At 35.7% G+C, this 18,887-nt stretch overlaps 1 protein-coding gene across 12 annotated transcripts in view; it reads left to right on the top strand.

Moving 5' to 3' along the window:
• Positions 1 to 18,887, top strand: part of LOC106873011 (uncharacterized) — a 115,548-nt gene that overhangs the window by 17,963 nt on the left and 78,698 nt on the right. For all 12 annotated transcript variants that reach the window (XR_016239151.1, XR_016239153.1, XR_016239154.1 and 9 more), the window contains 2 exons: positions 9,083 to 9,180; positions 14,078 to 14,237. Coding sequence is in view for 4 of the 12 variants with exons in the window: in XM_089345984.1 (XP_089202110.1) it covers positions 9,083 to 9,180; positions 14,078 to 14,237 (258 nt within the window). In the remaining 8 variants the exon portion in view is untranslated. The remainder of the gene's footprint in view (positions 1 to 9,082; positions 9,181 to 14,077; positions 14,238 to 18,887) is intronic.

The raw sequence follows: 18,887 nt of genomic DNA, 5'->3' as shown, positions 1-18,887 counted from the left end.
TATCGATTTTTCTCAGAAGTTCGGGTCTGGTAACCTTACTCTTAAAAATCAGTACGGTGGTAGACCTGAGAGCAAGGTGGATAATGATGAGCTGAAAACTGTAGTGGAAACATATACATCTCAAACTACGCGTGAATTAACAGCAACATTTAATGTTTTGATTCCAACTGTATTGGACAAACTGAAACAAACCGTCAAAGTAAAGAAGCTGGCCAAGTGGATACCACACAAACTGAACGAGCACCAACTGATACGCTGTATTGAAACTTTCTGTTTGTTGCTGTCATGGCATAATTGTGTCTGTTCGGTGGTGCAACGCAGGTATCATCCACTACAGCTTCATGAGACCTGGTAAGTCAAAGACAGCGGTTGTATACATCAACCAGTTGGGTGATATGATGAGTGAACTTGCAGTTAAACAACCGAGATTGGTCAATAGAGACACGCCAATTGTCTTGCAAGGCAATGCTCGACCATATGTTGCACAAAGAACGCTACTCAAGTTACAGGAAGTGAAATTGAAAGTACTCTATTATCCACCATATTTACCACACCTTGTACCAACTGACTAATCACGTTTTCCAAACATTAAACATTTTGCAACGAAACACTTCAAATCTAAAGAAGATACAGAAACATCCTATCCTGATTTCTTCAAATCTTGCCCTCCAGAATTTTTCGCTACCAGCATAATAAAGCTAGCGGTTACATGGCAAAATAGTGTTGATGATTTATGTGCATAATTTGATTAACTGCATTGCTTTTTGTTGGGATAAATTAAAATAGACGTTCAGTTCGAAATTGGACATCTCATTCTTAATGACGTGATAATTTATTTTCGAGCGCATAGACGCCATAATAACATGGCTGTTTATTGACGAATTTTTCCAATTTTAAAAGTAATTTACCCTATGATTCTGCTGTTCTAACAGTGTCTCAACGTACAAAATTGAATTATATATCTCCCTCTCTTTAAATATATATGTATATGTATATATATATATATATATATATATATATGTGTGTGTGTGTGTGTGTGTGTGTGTGTGTGTGTGTGTGTGTGTGTGTGTATGTATGTGTACACACACAGAGAATAAAATATATTTGCCAAAGTAAATTGGTAATCCTGGTTAAGACAATGATATTATATTTTTTAGCCCTGTCAACAACAACGAAACCGGCAGTAAAATAACGTGAGAGTCCTAATTGTGGTATATGTGTCGACTTAACTGAGGGATCGGAATTCTCCTTCAAACAGTATCAACGTTTTGCAGTGAAAAACAATACATGTGCTTCGGAAAACCTAATATATGTATTAACTTGCTCAGGGTTTCAAGTACAATATAATTGTCAAACTAAAAACAATCTACGCCAGAGGATAACGGTACATAAATCACAGATTAAAATACGGAAATACAGATAAATAGGATTAAGTAAGCACATTGATATTTGCGCCACAAACGAACAACCAAATTTTAGAATTTTCTCCGCTATAATTTCAGGGACAATGCAATCTATAATCAGCGCATTAGCGAAGAAGCATATTTTATTGCAAAATATAAACCTCGTTTGAATGCTTACACCACAGATGAAACTACTACAAGAATATAGAACAATTCCAACAACCAATGCAACGATTATAACAGGTCACTGCTACGTCATTTGATCATTAAAAAAGATTCCACGAACAATATAGTGTGCCACACCACTCTTGTATTTTATTTTTCCTTTCTCTCCCCTTATTCCTCTTTTCTCAACTGTTACTTCTTTTCATATTTTCATCATCTTCTTCTCATACTTCACCTCCTCCTCCTTCTTTCTCTTCTTCTCCACTACCACCACCTCGTCCTTCTTCTTCTTCTTCTTCTTCTTCTTCTTCTTCTTCTTCTTCTTCTTCTTCTTCTGCTGCTGCTTCTCAACCACCACCATCTCCCCCTCCCCTCCTCTTTCTTCTTCTTCTTCTTCTTCTTCTTCGTTTTCTTCTCCCCTCCTTCTCCACCACCTTCTCCTCCCCATCCTTCTTTATTTATTTCTTCTTAGTCTTTTCCACTCCTTCTCCACCAGCTCCTCCTCCTCCTTTATTTATTTCTTCTCCTCCATCTACTTCTCCCTCGGTTGTTCCTTCTTAAGTCATCAATTCTTTGTACTCATAAAACTACTCCTTCAGATTTACTACTACCTACCTACCTACCAAGCATTCACAATGGAAGGGAGAGAGAGAGAAACAGAGAGAGAAACAGACTATTTAAAGACTGTGGAAATATTTTTAAAACAACTCATTTAATTCTTTTTTTCTCCAATTTAATTGTTTTTCTTATTTTAGACTTAGTTGAAAAAGTCTAAAATACGAAAATGATGATGCTAATACAATAACATGAACAGGATACACTATCCATATATTGCAGAAAAAACGTTGCCAGCCAGTCATGGACCTTACGATTTTTTAATAAATTATTTCTGTTTGTGTGTGTGTGTGTGTGTGTGTGTGTGTGTGTGTGTGTGTGTGTGTGTGTGTATAATGATAATAATATTAGGGATAAAAATCCAAATTTACAGGTAAAAACTCAATTAAATTCAATTTGTCAAAGATTAAAATTAAATTAAGTTTCACAGTATATAATATATAAATATATGATTTAGAGAAAGGAATCAAACTTCATGAACTCATCCATGAAAATCCACATATAGAAAATATGAATAAGTAAATACACAATAAATAAGTATAATAAAATACAAAGTAAAAATCATAAAATAATAATAATAATACGACTACACGAGTTTCATAACCAAGTTTTCAAATAGAAAATAGAATACAATCAAATCGATTAAATCGATCGAAAATCAGTTCTATTCAAAAATATGGCTAATCTTCAGGTCAAAATACAATAATAATAATAATAATAATAATAATAATAATAATAATAATAAAATGAATGTATATATCAACCAACAATAAATAAGAAATGAATGTATATAAAAATACTTATTATATCAATATAGGAAAAATGTTAAACAATATTATTAAAAAGAAATGTAATACTAATCTTAGCAAAAATTATAAACGTGATATTCTTAACTTTACGTTTATTAGAATATAAACTAACAGAAATATTAATTGCAAATCTTATCTTAACAAAACTCTCGCTTAAAATACAAATTAATCGAAGTTTTAGGTTAAACTAAACTAAAATTATAAACGTAATATAAATAACTTTAATTTTAATATAAGCTAACAAAAATTAATTTATATAAAAATTAATTTATATAAAAATAATTATATCACCATTAAATAAAAGAAAAATGTTTAACCGAATTATTGAAAATAATTACAAAACTTATCTAATCGAATCTTTAGTTTAATTAAAATTTTAAATATTGTACTATTAACTTAACCCTAGTTAGAATATTAACTAATAATCAAAGAAATTATATAGAAAAAACTACTTATTTATCTCATAAATCAAAAGGAATAGTAAACAATATTATTGGAAATAAATGCAAAACTAAACTAAACTAATCGAAGTTTTGTTTTAAACAAAAATATTAAACATTATACTATTGACTTAGTGTTAAATAATATATCTGCTAACATTAAATATCAATTGAATTAATATAAAAATACATGATAAAGGCAAGGCATTCTGTCTTCTCTGTAATTCTGAACAATTTTTCATTCTTTTTTTCTAAAAATCCCCTTGTAAACACGGTTATAGAGCGTGCATACCGATGTAAACATTGGCAGAAACACACCTTCAGGTTTTATAAGTGATATCGATCAATATATATAATTTAAACATTAATTTTCATCTTACATTTCACTTTCACTAGATATATCTATTTCCAAGACGTTAGTGTTCTATTTAATTTACATATTGTTCTATACATCTCATTTATTTGGTTTTTTTCTTTCCTTTACCCCTCCTCTTTCTATAGGCTACTTTTGACGTTATGTCCTCTAAAGTTTTTTTTTTAAAGTAAACTTAATAGCGTTCAGTTCATCACTTAATATATCCCTCATATTCTGTTAATATGTCTTATTGACGAGTTTTGTTTCTTCATTCCCCTGAAGAGAATATTACATTGTTTTACATCATTTTATTGCTTTGGAATAATACCAGTGATATCTTCGTTTAACTCCATTTAGATATATATGAGGTTGATGCATATGCAATGGCCGTTTTTTACAAAACAGATTTACATTTTATTTGGTATTTTTTAAAATTGTGCCTCTTGAAATGTTTTACGGATGTCGCAGTAAGAAATATATACATTTTTCTTTCAGATTCTGATTGCATGGGCCATTATCTTCTGCTATATTCACATCTATGTGTGTCCCATCTAAAGATCACATTAGACAAGTCTTACTCTTTGAGTTTCATAAGAGTCTTAATGCAAGCACAACGTCAAAGTCTCCATAGAGAGTTTACGAGGATGAGGTAGTTAGTGAATGGAGTTACAGGAGACAGTTTTCTCGCTTCAGAAGTAGGGATTTTCGCCAAAAGAATATCGTTCAAAGCAACTTGATTCCGAGGAAAGCTTTTTGTCAGAGAAAATCCAAACACACATACAACTGTTATGCGCCAACTGAAAATGATGAGAAAGTTTTCAGTGGCTGGAAAACGGGTCCCGCACGAACTGTCTTCAGAGGATTTGCAACAGTGTGTTGTTTGTTGTCAGTTATTGCTTTCACGACACCTTAAGGAAGGCTTGCTTGTTACAGGTGATGAGAGGTGGATCCTTTGCCATAAGGTTAAACGCTACCGATCATGGATCAGTCGAGGAAGAAGACCTATTCAACAGCCAAGAGGAGGACATTATCAAACGAAGATCATGCTGCTGAGTATATGGTCGTATATTGAAGGAGATGTCCATTACGAACTATTAGACAACGACCAAACAATTACTGCTAATCTCTACTGTGACCGACTTCATCGGTTAAAAGTTGGTTTGTGCAGAGAGCGACACCGCTTAGTTAACAGAGAGGATGTCCTCTTCCACCATCTTAATGCTCGTCCGCACATGGCTTAACTGATGAAAGATCTCAGAGAAGAGCTTGGTTGAAAAATATTTCTCCATTCTCCACATTCTCCAGGCATTGCTCTTTCTGACTATCATTTTTTTCAGCGCGTACAGAACCTATCGGATGGTCTTAGGTTGACACGAATAGAAGAGGTTGAAAATTAGTTGGATTACTACTTCGTATCAAGAGACCACCTCCCCCTGTTGGATGAAGTTAAAATAATAGACAGAGAACACCACTGGAAAATACGAAAACTAAAAGAAGCAGCAGATAAGCTAGGACACAACAACCTCCTAAGCAGACCGCATGCAGATTAGAATAGCATATAGGAACCAGTATTAAGGAAGGGCAGGAAAATATCTTATTTAAAGGCCCTAAAATTCACTCCATATGGTGTAGTGGTTAAGAGCGCGAGCTACTAACCGCATGAATCCGAGTGCGATTCCAGGCAATGACCTGATTAATAATAATAATAAAACTACTACTACTACTACTACTACTACTACTACTACTACTACTACTACTACTACTAATAATAATAATAATAATAATAATAATAATAATAATAATAATAATAATAATAATAATAATAATAATAATAATAATAATAATAATTATTATTATTATTATTATTATAATAAATGCCCGGATGCAGTACCAGGCAGTGGCTCTGATGTCTTCTGATCTTAATTGATTGGAAGTGTTATCATGTACATTGTTTTGTCTTGGTATTAAAGATGGGCAACAGCAAATATTCTGCTCAATACCACAGATTTGCTTGTCAGTTGTTTGACCTTAACCAGTTGAGCATGTCCCTTAGTGGCCGATGATATGTGCATCTCTAATCATGAGCAGAAGTAGTGGGGGACTATCATAGCCATATGTTGAGAGGAATTATTTGGGGTTTGAATAATTCACCTTTGGAAACGTGGGTGTTTTGCTCAACATCCTTAAACAAACCTTATTCAAGGACCTTTTGAGCGGGATGGGCTACTTGACCTGAAGAAAATTCTAACTGGGTCCCACCTGCGAGGTCATGAACTGTTTACTTTGATATGAGATCATCATGTCTCGCACATATGTTTGTGATGCATGAGCCTGGTGTACCTTATCAGACGTGTAGTCATTATGGGTATAGTGGGCTTCGTATATTTTACCCCAGTGTCACTTTGATGGAATGCACTGTTCTCTCTCTCAATAATAATAATAATAATAATATTAATAATAATAATGATAATAATAATAATAATAATAATAATAAATGAAATTCGGATTAGAAAAATGTGCCAAAGCAACCCTGAAAAGAGGAAAATTAGTTAAAAGTAGCAATATAACACTAGATAAAGCCAATGAACTAAGAGAACTAGACGAAAGCCAACCATATAAGTATTTAGGAGTCAATGAACTAGATAGGATACAACATACACAAATGAAAGAAAAAATAAAGAAAGAGTACTACAGACGAGTTAGATCAATACTAAAAACAGAGCTCAATGCTAAAAACAAGATAATGGGTATCAACACTTTAGCTGTCCCAGTTATAAGCTACAGCTACAACATCCTTAACTGGACACTAAACGAACTATGTAAAATAGACAGTTAAACAAGAAAAATAATGACAGGATATAGGATGCACCACCCAAAATCTGACATAGAAAGGCTATATATACAACGCACAGAAGGTGGCAGGGGTCTTATACAATGGTTGAGAAGCTAAGGACTCAAAGCAGAGACTGAAGGATTTTTCATTGCAGCACAAGACCAAAGCCTCCCCACCAGAAATTACCAAAAACATATAATGAAAAGAAACATAACAAGTAACTGCAGAATATGTGGCGATGGACAAGAAACAATAAATCATATTATCTCTGGCTGCCCAGTCCTGGCTAAGAAGGAATATATTCACAGACACGACAGAGCTGGGACCTATATACACTGGAAGCTATGCCAACATTATGGAATAGCAACAGAAAAAAGATGGTATAAACACACGCCAGAAAAGGTCACAGAAAACGAGAAAGCAACCATACTCTGGGATATACCAATACACACAGATAGAGAAATTAAGGCAAATAGACCAGATATAGTTGTCAAAGATCATGAAGGAAAAAAATGCCTTCTAATTGATGTTTCAATACCAGCAGATGACAACGTTTCTCTAAAAGAAATGGAAAAACTTTCAAAATACAAAGACCTGGAAATAGAGATAACTCGAATGTGGAATCTAAAAACAGAAACAATTCCTATCATAGTAGGTGCCTTAGGTATAATAAAAAAATATTCAGACAAATACATAACAAAAACACCAGGACTTACAAATATATATAACATACAGAAAATTGCACTACTGGGTACTGCACACATTCTACGCAAAACACTTTCAATACAGTAAACATAAGAGCACCACAGCAAACCACAGCACATACCCAAGGCGCACAGAGCTGCGCTCGGTAGTGAAGTGAAAGCACGTGAAGTGAAAACTACTGAATAATAATAATAATAATAACAACAAAACTGTACAAATCCAAATATATGGTACCCTAGGCATAACACCTACATGAACTTCTAACTTGTTGTCTTTTGAGGTCTCTGGGTGAGACTTGGATCCAACTTGTACAAATGCAAAACAAAAGTCAAACATAAAATAATAATAATAATAATAATAATAATAATAATAATAATAATAATAATAATAACAACATAATACATACCTTAGGAATGAGAACCCAATTTTCAAATTTCCCCAAGACACCTGATGAAGGATGTAGGGTATATCAGCCGAAACGTTGTGTTAACAACAAACAAAATAGGGACAAATATCCTTCAAATGTAAATAATATAAATAATGTAAATAATGTAGATGGAATGAAGTCCTAGAAAGCAATTGAAATTATGATAACGAATATTGTCTTAATCATGGGCTTTTTCATTTTTAATAGAGACTTTAAAATCGGTCATTACCTTTGCAGCAACCTGATATATATATGTATATATATATATATATATATATATATATGTATGGAGAAGTATATATATATATACACACACACATATATATATATATATATATATATATATATATATATATATATATATATATATACATAATTAATAGTTATCGCCAAGCCAACATGGCAGTCCCAAAATTAGGACGAAAGCTGCCGTGAATTAGCTCCAAGAAGCCATCGCCTCTAGCTAGCTATGTGACACACGAAACATGTGTCCTTTATAACCTTCGAACAGGGGAGGTCAGCAGTGTCCCCCTGCTGGTTTGGCATCTGCAGACTAGTTTCAGGGTGTTGCCCCTTGTCAATGCAGAGCAGCCAAGGCCCAGCCAGGCGGCGCTGCTGACTATCTGTTCGAAGGTTATTTATCTAATTTCAGTGGAATCTATCCACTGGTTTTCACTGGGGCTTGGCTGCTCTGCATTGACAAGGGGCAACACCCTGAAACTAGTCTGCAGATGCCAAACCAGCAGGGGGACACTGCTGACCTCCCCTGTTCGAAGGTTATAAAGGACACAGGTTTCGTGTGTCACATAGCTAGCTAGAGGCGATGGCTTCTTGGAGCTAATTCACGGCAGCTTTCGTCCTAATTTTGGGACTGCCATGTTGGCTTGGCGATAACTATTAATTTCCAGTACCGCTGCCGTAGTCTCTTTTAGAGAGACTTAGAAATATTAATAACTCTATATATACATATATATACATATATATATTTATGTATGGAAATGTATATATATATATATATATATGTATGTATGTGTATTTTTCTGTCGGTATGTTTGTCCCCCACCACCGCTTGAGCACTGCTGTTGATCTCTTCACGCTGCTGTTATCTTCGTGGTTCGGCATAAGAAACCAGTAAAATAGGTACCAGCCTCAAAAAACACACAAGGTGAGGCTTCAATTAGTTGGATTAAATTTGCTCTACGTGGTGCCCCAGCATGGCCGTAGTCTAGTGACTGAAACAGCCAGAAAACAAAAACGAATAGAAATCAGATATAACTCGTAAAGGGAATTAACCTTTTCCACATTAATGTGTTTGTAACATCTTTTACAGTGAAACCGAAAATTGAAATCAAAATCACAAACACCGAATATATTCTAATGGCCAACTGTTCATTACCATTTACTACGATAAATTGTTATCAAGGAAAGGTGAGGCAATGAAGCATTATTTTCTTTTTCTTTATCTATGGGATGATAGATGTTTGTCTCAAATTTATTCTAAATGTGGAATTTTGAAATTTTGTGAAAAGATTTCTCATTTAGAAAAATATTAGAGGGGTTTCAAGTGATTATTTTTACCCAATCAGAAAACAGATTTTAGGAGTAGGGAGTTTTCTGCAGGATGGCGGCATGTGATTCCATTACACATACATAAATATTTATATGCATACATACAAGTGTGTGTGTGTGTGTGTGTCCTTTTACACGATGTGCTTCTTTCAGTTTCCTTATAACAAATCTACTCGTAAAGCTTTGCTTGTCTTGTAGCATAAGACACTTGCCCAAGGTGCCAAATAGGTGGATTGATCGCGGAGCCATACAGACACACACACACACACACACACACCCACACACACAGACACACACAAACACACACATCAACACATATCTATACATTGATAAAAAATTTGTAATTATTGAATGTGTTCGTGTTTTACAGACAAAAAAGTAAATTTCGAACGCAGGGTATCTGTGACAGCAGCAGATAAATATTGGGTATTCATTCTAAGAAGACAGAAAAAAGTTGTTAGCTAGCGATATATGTGTGTATATATATACATGTGTGTGTTTCTGTATACGTATATATATATATATATATATATATATATATATATATATAAAGAGGTGCAGGTGTCAATCCATTACGGCCGTTTCCAACAACTGTAATTCATTAATGAAAACATTACATCATTGCAATGAAACAATTTTCGTCACATGAATTCATGAATTTCAAGCATAAAGGAAAATTTGACTGACTTACCATAGTTAAAATCCACGGAGCAAAAATATTTACATTGATTCTGCTACTATTCAGTTGGCAGAATGTATTTACCAGAGTAGTGTAGATTTAGTCAGAAACAAAAGAAGCCTAGGGACCAATACAGTGTATAGTAGTGGTTGGAATAATTTGCCAGAAGTGACCCAGTTACCTATACTTCTAACAATAGAGAAAGGAGTTGCACCAATCGTCTCGATTTATGTACTAAGCAAGTTGCTTGTGTTAATTGGTCCGTGGTAAGTGAGTTAATTAACGTCAAGTCAGCTTACTTAAATAATATATATGACAATACAAAGTCTTTATCTTCGCAAATGGATAAAGCATAAAGTAGTACTTTAATTATATTAAAGGCTAGAAGTAGTACTTTATATATATTAAATGTCTTATGTTTATTTCGTAACTTTGATTTCTATTTTTTTATTAATTATAATAATCTTGTTATAAAGTGAAGTATATTTGCCACTTAAATGTGGCTGACCCCTAAGGGTGGATGTTACTGTTGCTTTTAGCCCCAGGAGAACATCTCCTCCAGCTGGCTTATCGACACACTTCTGTGTCCTGTCTATTTTTGCCAAGGGAAGTTATCTTTCCCATCTTGATCTGCGATACGTACCCTGAAACTCGGGTCCGTACGTATCGCAGATCAAGATGGGAAAGATAACTTCCCTTGGCAAAAATAAGCCAGCTGGAGGAGATGTTCTCCTGGGGCTAAAAGCAACAGTAACATCCACCCTTAGGGGTCAGCCACATTTAAGTGGCAAATATACTTCACTTTATCGTGCAGTTACTGTTAATACCTCGTTCAGAGATGTAACATTAATCTTGTTATAATTTTATTTTATATCTATACCTTTATAAATTTCGATATATTATTTACCTTTATAAATTACTCTCGTATATATATTCTTTTTTTGCAGTTTTATATTATTTATAGTTTTTAACTTTTATACATCTTATAGTATTAGTATAATTTACACTTATATCTTTTATATTTTTATACAAATTATATTCCTTTATTAGCTTAAAGATGAAATATTAAATTTTTGTCTCTGAATGGAACTCCTTTATATAATTAAATCATTTTAAAATCTTACCTTATGATTAGTACATAATTTTATTATGCCTTAGCAGTATACTCCCGTAATAGTGATGAAAGTTCTAATAACTTTTTTACTGTTATATTATGTGTATCTATTTTATAAATGTAATATATCGTTTTCACGTAATAATCTATAATCTACATTTTGGGAAATTTTAATTTTTCTTATTATTCTTATATCTTATGTATCACTTTCTTCATTTATTTTTAATTATTTAACTTGTGAATTTGTATTTATGCCATTACATTATATCTGAGCTTAATTGTAGTATTCCTCTGGTTATTCCCTGAATTTGACTCCCACCCCTGTTTTATAATATTCATTCCTTTATTTTTCAAAGTCTATATCTTTAGTACGGTACTTAATATCGGTAGAATTAATTTTCTCTATATTCTTCCTCTATTATCCATTCCCTATCACTAAATCCTGCTGCAATGAACAGATAGGTCAACATGTAATTTTCTAATATCTCACTTTTCCTTGGTGATATTTTGGTCATCACATATATACGAATATTTAATGCATAAATATGTAATTTCTTCAATGACTGCAAGTCGAAAGGATTAAGAGGTTAACATATCCCCTATGTAACTTATATATATATATATATATATATATATATATATATATATATAAGGATATTTCTTGGATTTAAACCCATAGAATGTATTCTCTGTAGTGTCCTCTTCCATGTTATAAAAGAAAGCATTCCATCTCATGTGCTTAATAAGGTCTATAATTTTCTCCAAAAGTTTTCACAAGGATTTTCAATGGCCGGATAACTGAAGAGATGTTGGCGTGGGTTCCCACCCCAGCACCCGAAACTCGGAGTTTTATCATGACTACCGAATAAGTGTCACATATTTTTACAGATTTATGTATATATATGTATGTATATATGGGTGGAGCGGGGAATAAGTTGTGTAAATTACGCAAAATTGAAAATAACACTGACATCTCATTTTAACAAATATAATTACTGAAGAGTAAATTTGTTCAACGGAATCGTCATTTGTTTCAACCTCGGCCTCCAGACGACTTAGAAATCTTCTGCAACTCGTTTGGATGATATCCTTATCTAAGTTGGTGAAAGCTGCCACAATCCTTGTCTTCAATCTGTCTTTGGTGTTACAAGGAGTTTTGTTGGTCGCTCACTCAACTGCTCCCCACACATAATGATAAAGCGAGTTGTAGTCTAGGGAGTTAGGTAGCCATTAGGGGTGATGTAATCGCAGAAATTGGCTGACAGTCATGAATGGGTTCACCTACTTTTGTGGCATGGTGCTGAGTCCTGTTGCCTGATAAAGGGTCTTCCAGAAATCACCCTCGTGATCTACAGCAATATTACCTACTCCGGGCACTTGATGTAGGCATCTGTATTGACTCTGAGGCCGTGTAGGAAGATGAATGGAAGAATAAGGTCGCCATCACCAGTGATCACTCCAGAGACCATGTTGTTGACTGCATGCTTGATTTTTATACCTCTCGATATATGTCTTCAGAATGATACCCCCAAGACTCTAAAATGTTCGTATTGGAGCTTCCGGCGCGAATGTCAAGCAGTATAGTATGTCGTTTCCGAATTTCTGAATTGCGTCATGTTGTTATTTCTCACAGACTGTGCACAAATGACGCTACTATACTGCATGACCGACAAAATCAAAACAATGTGCGTACGCAAAATTTCAAATGTAAAATGGCGAACAATTACCTCTTGCACATTGTATACATGTATATATGGAGAGAGAGAGAGAGAGAGAGAGAGAGAGAGAGAGAGAGAGAGAGAGAGAGACAGACAGACAGACAGACAGGTAGATAGATAGATAGATAGATAGATAGATAGATAGATAGACAGATTAAACTTACTCGAATTAAATAAATTCAAGAATTAGAGGGGTAAAGGCGTTACAAGTCGCAGTGCTGTTTCTTAAATCTCGGAGTAACTTCATTATCTTGGAGATGTAATTCTTTTCTACTCTTGGCACAAGGCCCAAAATTTTCGGGGAGGGGCCAGCCGATTAGATCGACGCCAGTACGCAACTGGTACTTAATTTATCGAACCGAAATGATGAAAGGCAAAGTCGACCTCGGCGGAATTTGAACTCAGAACGTAACGCCAAACGAAATACCGCTAAGCATTTCGCCCGGCGTGCTAACGTTTCTGCCAGCTCACCGCCTTCCTTGAAGATGTATTTCATCAAAAATGTGCAGCCAGTATTGAAATCAAATAAACGTTTGTAAAAAACAGACCTCCTTCATCAGGGTGGATAGGTTAGGGTAGACAGATAAAACTGAAGATTTTAGCTGTTTATTTCAATCCCTGTCTCCATATCTGCTCACTTGGTATCCACTTATTGCCACTCGTTACCCTTCTAACGTGATCCTTGAGGAAGTTATTGGAGTGTAAGATAAAATCATTTAAGCACTACATAGTGATTTTATATTGAGATTCTCTATCTCGTTCACTCTCTCTCTCCTTCATTCTCTCTCGCACTCCCTCTCTCTGTATATATATGTATATATATACACGACGGGATTCTTTCAGTTTCTAATTTCTTTACTGCCCACAAGGGGCTACACACAGAGAGGACAAACAAGGACAGACAAACGGATTAAGTCGATTATATCGACCCCAGTGCGTAACTGGTACTTATTTAATAGACCCCGAAAGGATGAAAGGCAACGTCGACCTCAGCGGAATGTGAACTGAGCAGCAGACGAAATACCACTAAGCATTTCGCCCAGCGTGCTAACGTTTCTGTCAGCTCGTCTTTCAGTTTCTGCCAGCCAATTCCATCAGAAGGCATTGGTTGGTATTTGTATATAGTAGAAGTCTCTTGCTTAAGATGTCACGAATGCGGACTGAACCCGGAACCATGTGATTGCAAATCAAACTTCGTACCACAGAGATACTCTAGCGACTATATATTTTTTCTGTTTTCCTCAGAAACTTTTGAAATTTACCAATGTCAGTCAGAGCAACTGTTCTGATGGGAGGACGTTTAGCAACATCAGAACATTAAGATATTCCGATTTTTCTGGATCTGTGGTCTGCTGGTTTACTATTGGCAAGATATTCATGGAATACCGATTGTTGCATTTTGAGAGTAAGTGAGCAATTTCATAATTTTAAAAGAATCATTTGAAAGTTGTTTTTAAATTCTTTTATCATCATCATCATCATCATCATCATCATCATCATCATCATCATCATCATCATCGTCATCATAATCATCATCATCATTACCTATCGACCTTTTTTCATGCTGACACGGGTGAGAAGATTTGACTGCAGCTGGTAAGTGAATGAGAGGCACCAACCACCCAATGTCTGCTTTGGCTTCGTTTCCTCGGTTGGATAAACTTCATAACGTCGACCACTTTATAGAGCGTACTGGGCGCTCTTTACATGTCATCGGACTTGATACTTTTTACCTGTCATCGGAACGGATACTTTTACGTCTCACCAGCAGCGCAGCGTAGGCTAGTAGCAAAGCACTGCAAGTTGCCACTGGAAAAGGGGTCAGGTCATGAGGCATCCAAAATGAGGGGCCTACACTCACAAAACAAGACAATTGTTGTACGATCATGCCTTTTACCTTCCCCGCTAACTCCACCGTGGGAGAGAACCCTGACACCTCTAGGCCATGCTTTATGATTTCTTTGAGGTTGGCATGGTGGGGAAAATGGCTAGCATTATAGTGGCATGACAATAGGTGGAGGCCAAGAGAAACCACAACGGATACACAAAAGAATATCTTCGTCGTTATCGAGTTCAAATATTTTTTTTTATTTTTTGCTTTACGTCTTGTTTAATATGCTGACCCTACTTTCATTCCTTCAGTCGGTGCAAACATCTCACTGTCATATGTTTATACATACAGAGTCTGAGAGAGAATCTCTGGAGCGCGCATGAGTGCAGATTACGAGGTTAGGGAACGAATGGTTTGTACGCAGCGGTGGCACGAGTCACTCTTATGCACGGCTGGCATGAATAGACTACACATGGGGCTGGCATGCTTGCTACATTTGGGGCACATGTAAGAGTGCTTTCAAAATGGATATATATATATATATATAAATAGGAACATATACATGCATACATAGATACATACATGCACACACATGCACACATATATATATATATATATACACACACGTGTATACATATATATATATACACACACACACACATATATATATATATATATATATATATATATATATATATATATATGTATATATATATATATATGTATATATATATATATATATATATATATATATATATATGTATGTATATACGTTTGTGTGTGTGTGTGTGTGTGTGTGTGGATAGAAGGGGTTTATTCACACGCATGAAAAAACAAACGAGAATTACATTTGAAGTTTGGAAATGCGCCTGAATCATAAAACCTGTGGTTGTATTTAAATAGATATATTCACATACATACCAAACTGATTTCAACAATTTTTGTATTCTCAATGGCAAATATATAACAATCGGATTTTAACGAAGTTTAAATTATGAAGTAGAAAACGGACAGACATGGTTAAACTATCAAATGATCAAACAGGTATAGGTAATATCAAAGCAAATGTTTGGCGAAGAATATAACGTACATTTGAGGAACATTAAATTTAAAAATTTATTTAAAAATTTGGCCATTTGATCTTTTAAACATGTCTGTCCGATATCTAGTTGATAATTTTAAGCTGTTAAAATCCCTTTCTTTAATATATATATATATATATATATATATATATATATATATATATATATATATATATATATATATATATATATATATATATATATATATATATATGTGTATATATATATATATATATATATATATATATGTTGTTGTTGTTATATTTGGGGATGGTCATATTGCCAGTTTAGCCAATAAAAACACAAGCACTGTATATTTGGTGTTAATTTGCTTTCGCTTTATATTACATTACATTACATTAATCCTATTTCGGCTAGAATTCTTTCGTCACACTTCTGTGACCCCATCAGTGGTCCTTTGCTTTCTTCTTTTTTATGTGTGTCCCTCCTTGCTAACAATCAGCCATTTTGTATTTCGTATTCCTATTGTATGTGTTTACGCATGCGTATCCCTCTGTGTGTCTATGTTTTGTAAGTGCATGTGTGTGTAAAGGATTTGATAGGGTTGCCTAGCCTTTCAACAACCTTAATTCTTAGCTTAAGTTTGTCTAGGGCCCTTCTAAAGCGGACGCCAGTTCGCCTCTAGGGGTGGTGTCGACGAACATGATGCTCTGGTATTTGTTGCTATCATACCATGAGTTGGCCTTCCCTATTTTCTTCTTAATATTTTCAATGGGGTTCCATGATTTGCTCCTATAGATTGGGCAAATCCCATTCCTATCGTTACGTTTGAGGGTTTCAAATTTCTTCATAGCTCCTTTGTATACCCTGATCCTTTCTTTATGGCTGTAACCTGAGAACTGCATGCGGTGAACGAAATGTTGTATATCTCTCTTTAACTCTGTAGGGTTGCACATGCAGGACACATTTCGCATTACTCTGACGAGGTCTGCCATCAATATATTGAATTTGGCATTGTCCGCAATAGCCGATTTCCGGTGGATCAGGTACTTGGAGGCCATAGGTTTTGTATAGTGAGAATGGAGGATTCGGGTTTTATTATTCTCAGTTTCTAGCCAGAGTTCGGTATCTAGTACAGGTAATCTATGGTTAGGGTGTTTAGTAGGGTAGTCTATCGTAACCTTAATACTCTGGTGGATGGAGTTAGCTATTTGCTGGATACTCTCCATAGTTTCAATTTCTATTTCTATTTCAAGAGTACTCTCTTGTGGGGGTGTCTTTACCACTAAGTTGATATCATCGACATATCGAGAGTACATATTCACGAGTATGGAGTTCTGTGTCAGGCGTTCCTTAAGCCTTCTGTTCCACCATACCATGAAGAGATTGGCCACATCACCGGCGATACTAACACCGATGGCTGCCCCCTCGTCCTGGGCGTATAATTTGTTGTTAAACTTAAATGTGTGGCCTTTTAGGCTAACTCTTATACTAGCTCCTAGTGCATGTGCGATCATTTTCTTTACCTGATAAACATTAACGGGGGTCCGTATGGCTCTGGTCCATCCACTCCATCTCTCTATAGGGGTCTTCCAGCCATAGAGGTAATTGTGGGTGGTCTACCTCTTAAACGTCTACTAGGGCAGAAACCTCTAAAGTCGTGTTTATCTAGATATACATCGTCATATGTCAATCTAAGTAGGAGGCCCAGTTCTGTGTTGACATTGCGGAACTCTACTTCACTCTCGTTGATCATCTCCACGCATTTTTCCACCGCAAAATCCACGTCGATAGATGGGTATAGTGATACCACATCCATGCTACCCACTATACACCCTGTCAGGCTGCAGGTGTTGTTACAGTCGTTGATCCTGCTGAGGAGATCTTCCGTGCTGTCACAAACATCAGCTGACATCCGGATTATGGGGCATATGATCATTGAGAGGAAGTAGGAAATCCTGTAGTTGCTAGCGACATTCGCTCCACAGACTGGTCTTGTTGGTGGTCCCACTACAGGATTAGTAGTTACTCTGTGGTCCTTACGAAGCCCATACAGCGTCGGGATATCGTTCTTCCAGGCTTGGAAATTGTTGGCTGTGCGCTTTTGTGGTCCAAGAACAATTGTCCACATCATCATGTCGGCGTTAAGGACCTTTTCTCTCTCCTCATGCGCCTGTAAAGTTGTTACCTTCATATTGGCGATGTGAGGTTGCATTGCCTGGATATAATTCGGTAAGCTGTCTATTGACATCCTGCTGGACTTATCTGTGGGAAGGCATATCACTTCTCCGTCCCTCGTGCGCTGCATGAGCTTGTGTAGGCCACATGCGGGTATATTCCCAAGTTGTCGGGCCTCTGTCTTATTCCGTCTCTGTCTTATTCCGTCTCTGTCTCTTAGTGTATAATTCTAAAATCTGTCTAAGTTTGGTCCTAGTTATAGTGAATTGTGCTTCCATGTGGTCATAAGTATGTTTAGGGATGCAAACTCTTTTGTTAAAGGTTAATGTTGTCGGGTATATCCGGCTCATATTATAAGATTTGTCACGTATGTTGAAGAATTGAGTGTCAAGGAGGCTGGTATTCATGTTGTTGGCCCTTCTGGGGTTATCTTCTTCATAACTACTACTACTATTACTGTCGTTACTGCTACCACCATTCACCCCGCTATTACTACCACTACTATTGTCCCTATTATTACCACCACCACCATCATCACTATTATTACTATCACCACCACCACCACCACCACCACCACCACCACAACTATTACTATCACCACCACCATCACCAACACTGTCCCTATTACCACCACCACCACCACCATCACCACTATCACTATTGTTACCACCACACCTAATGTTTTCTGTTCTAAGTCTACTGACTCCCTGTCCAAGTATTCTGTTACATTCAACTTTATTCTCCCTCTTGACCCCCATGACCTTACTTTTATCCCTGTTCTTGTGCCTATGGTTATCTGTGTCTGTGTGTCCGTTCCCCCTGTTATTGTTGTTGTTGTATTTGATCTTTTCTCTGTTATTGTTTTTGTATCTATTGCTTGTCCTCATGTGTTCATTTTTGCTGTTGGTGTTCGTGGGGTTGCAGTTGTTTTTGTTGCTACGGCTGTTGTTGCTGCTGCAGTCACTATTGTTTCTGTTGTTGCTACTGTGGTTATTGCTGGTAT

Source organism: Octopus bimaculoides, chromosome 30, assembly GCF_046866305.1.
Source record: "Octopus bimaculoides isolate indiv1 chromosome 30, ASM4686630v1, whole genome shotgun sequence".
Classification (NCBI taxonomy): domain Eukaryota; kingdom Metazoa; phylum Mollusca; class Cephalopoda; order Octopoda; family Octopodidae; genus Octopus; species Octopus bimaculoides.
The sequence above is the reverse complement of the archived record's forward strand: the minus strand, read 5'-3'. Positions and strand labels throughout refer to the sequence as shown.